This window comes from Monoraphidium neglectum, assembly GCF_000611645.1.
Source record: "Monoraphidium neglectum strain SAG 48.87 unplaced genomic scaffold scaffold01312, whole genome shotgun sequence".
Lineage (NCBI taxonomy): Eukaryota > Viridiplantae > Chlorophyta > Chlorophyceae > Sphaeropleales > Selenastraceae > Monoraphidium > Monoraphidium neglectum.
The window spans coordinates 13,234-16,176 of record NW_014012316.1 but is presented as its reverse complement, the minus strand read 5'-3'; the positions used below and the strand labels follow the sequence as shown (position 1 = coordinate 16,176).

Here is a 2,943-nt window from a genome sequence, read left to right as displayed (position 1 = left end):
GGGCAGAGGGGGCGGCAGTGGGGGCGAGGGGCAGGGGTTTGCTGGCGGCGGCTGGCAGGTGGATGCTGCAAGGGGTGGGGCGGCACAGGGATGCAAAGATTATTGGATAGTCACAAGCTCATGACCTTACTGAATCACGTGATTCATGCTGTAATGCTGCATGCCCAGCATTTTTGGAGCAGAGGGCCAACAACGCCGCCACGCTGCATGCGGCAGAACCTCGTCTTCCAGGTGCAGCAGTCCAGGGGCATCGCCGACGTGGCCGGCCCAGGCATCTGCCGGGGTCAAGATCAGGCACCCCACCGCGCGTGCGCACGCAGGGCTCATCCCCTGGTCCCCTGATAGTTGCCCCATCCCCGCCCGTTCAAAGGGCAGCTTCCTTGTGTGGAGAGCCTGCCTAACCGCTCACCCGACAGCCACGTCGCTGACCGAGAACTTCCCGCCCTCCAGGTACTCCCTCTCGGCCAGGACCTTGTCCAGGCTGCCGAAAACGTCCGGGAAGGACTTCTCCCTGTGAAAAGAGGTGCGAAGCCATTACACAGTGGGCACGGTGTGGCAAAGGGGTTTTGAAAGGGGGGTACTTGCGCCCAGTCTGCAGGGACAGATGACGGTGTCCATCACAGGAATCCAGGCGCTGTTTCGATTGAGCAGACGGGCCGTTGAGTGGCGGCTTGCGTTTCTTGGGCACCCGGCCACAGGGTCTAGCTGCGGAAGCCGGTGGGCCAGCCGAGAGAGCCATGGGTGAGGCACGGGAGCGTGCTTCCCCCTTGGCGGGGCAGGCAGCGGCGCGCTTGCCCGGGCAGCGACGCGCGCCGCACATTATTTCCTGCCCACCTGAACTGCTCCACAAACGCGGACTGCAGGCGGAGGGGTGGGGTAGGGGGGGGGGGTGGTTGACAGCGCACCATGCTGCCGTGGTGGGCTGTGGCACCCGCACTGTCAGACCGTGCAGGTCAGCCGGGCTGACGGGGCTGCGCACATCAGGCGGCCGAGCTACCAATACAAACCTATCGCGCGCCGAGCCCATCCCCGGCGCGCGTGCGGGCATTGCTGTTGTCGCCATCAACCATCACTGCTGATGCAGCGCCGTGCCCCCGGCCCCCCCGCCCTGGAGCTCCCGCACAACTAGCGGCGCGCGCTTACGTTGGCGAGGGTGCTGTTGGCGAAGAGCGTCCACTGGGCGGCGGCCGCGCGCTGCTGCGGCGTCCAGATGCCGCTCTTGAGGGGGTACTTATCAGCCAGGTACAGCAGCAGGGCGCCGCTCTCAAACTGCGGCCCAGGATGGGGGGGCAATATGCAGGGTGCAAGTTGTTATAGCAACGACAGCAAGCGGCTGGCGCGTGCTGGGGAGGTGGTCGGGTGTGGGGCTGGGCAGGGGTGGAATGCTTCTCGTGATCACGCCACTGGGCGTCATTGGCTGGATGCAGGCGGAGGTCCGGCCCTCAAAATTTGGCGCCGTGGGTCAACTAAATTGGCGTAGAATTGCACGCGCGCTGCACGCATAAGGTCCATTTGCTGCCATCGCCAGGCCCCACTCGCCGGCCCTTGCCCCCACACACCCCCAGGGCCGAGCCATCAACCACCATTCCCAATCCATCACCAACGCCACAGCAAGCAACGACAACCACTCGCCCTTAGAGGGGGCGCACGGCCGAGCCCTTCCAAGAAAAAGTCAAGAGGACGCAGCAAATTTCAACCTACACACGCTGCGACCCCATGTCATCCCGCGGCCCCCAGCAGCCGCACCAGGTTGAAGCCGCCGTCTGACAGGGCGGGCAGCTTCCCAAAGGGGTTGACCTTCAGGAACTCCGGGTCCTTGTGCTCCTTCGCCTTGAAGTCCAGGTCGAGCTGCTGCGCCTCCACGCCCAGCTCCTGGAGGTACCTGCCGACGGGAGGTTTCGATTTTGGGCGCGCATGGGTGTTTATGGTTGTGAGCATGTTGAGTCGCATCAACCTTGAACCCTCGAACCCTGGACCACTTTTGCACCCACCAGTTAACGATGGTGCCGCGCGATGCTGGGTTGGTGTAGAGCTTCAGGTCTGGCTTGCCCAGCAGGCTGGACAAAAAGTTGCCCACCACCTGCAGATGAGAAGGAGCAGGGTTCAAGGCAGGGTTGATTGGGCGTGCGGGGGCTGTGAGTGTTTTGTGAACAACGGAATGCGGATCGCGCTGGAGGGTGGGGAGTTGCGGAGGGGACGAGCGGCCGCCGGTCAGGACTCCATCATCTGCTGCTCCTGCTGCTGCTGCTGCTGCTGCTGCTGCTGCTGCTGCTGCTGCTGGGCGAGCGTCAAGCTAGACATGTCAGGTGCGTACAATCGAAATCGGAGCCGCCTGGCCGCGGCCTAGGTGCGGGGGAGGCAGGATCCCCGGGCGGTGCGCCCGTGCGCACCGTGCGCACGCCTGCCCTACATGGCGCTTTTGATAAACCCGCTCAGACACCCTCAACACGCCCAGCGCCCAATGGGTTGATGCATGACCTCGTGGCTCCTGCTTGAGCCGGGCTACTCCTTTGCAGTGGGTCTACTGATCACCGCAAGCAGAACACACACCCCACTGATCCCTGCGCTTGACAACATCTATCTCAAAATCAGAATTAATTGATGCTCGGAGTAATACACACACAACCCACCAACCCACCCATCCACCCCCCCCCCCACACACACACACATTCAAACATGCAAACACACAAACACGCAACTACATAAATACACAAACACACAAAGCTACAGACTCAGCAAATGTGCAGCCAGCACACGTGAGGATGCTTGCTATAGCATTGCTTCCCCCAAAGCAGCCACCCCTACCCACCTGGGGAACGCCAAAGTAAGACAGCAGGCCGCCAATCAGAGCCCCCACCACCGCCGCCAGCCCCACTGCCCACCAGGCCGACTGCAGGACCGCCGCGCCCGCCGCAGCGACAGCTGCCGACTGGCCTGCCGCCG

General features: G+C 63.1%; 1 protein-coding gene across 1 annotated transcript in view; it reads right to left on the bottom strand.

Moving 5' to 3' along the window:
- Positions 1-405: 405 nt before the first annotated feature.
- Positions 406-2,943, bottom strand: part of MNEG_7434 (glutathione S-transferase) — a gene marked incomplete at both ends in the record, with an annotated part of 3,387 nt that continues 849 nt past the window's right edge. Inside the window, 7 exons of the mRNA XM_014044095.1 lie at positions 406-511; positions 835-857; positions 1,144-1,269; positions 1,747-1,882; positions 1,992-2,057; positions 2,219-2,343; positions 2,810-2,934. Of these exons, the coding sequence (XP_013899549.1) occupies positions 406-511; positions 835-857; positions 1,144-1,269; positions 1,747-1,882; positions 1,992-2,057; positions 2,219-2,343; positions 2,810-2,934 (707 nt within the window). The remainder of the gene's footprint in view (positions 512-834; positions 858-1,143; positions 1,270-1,746; positions 1,883-1,991; positions 2,058-2,218; positions 2,344-2,809; positions 2,935-2,943) is intronic.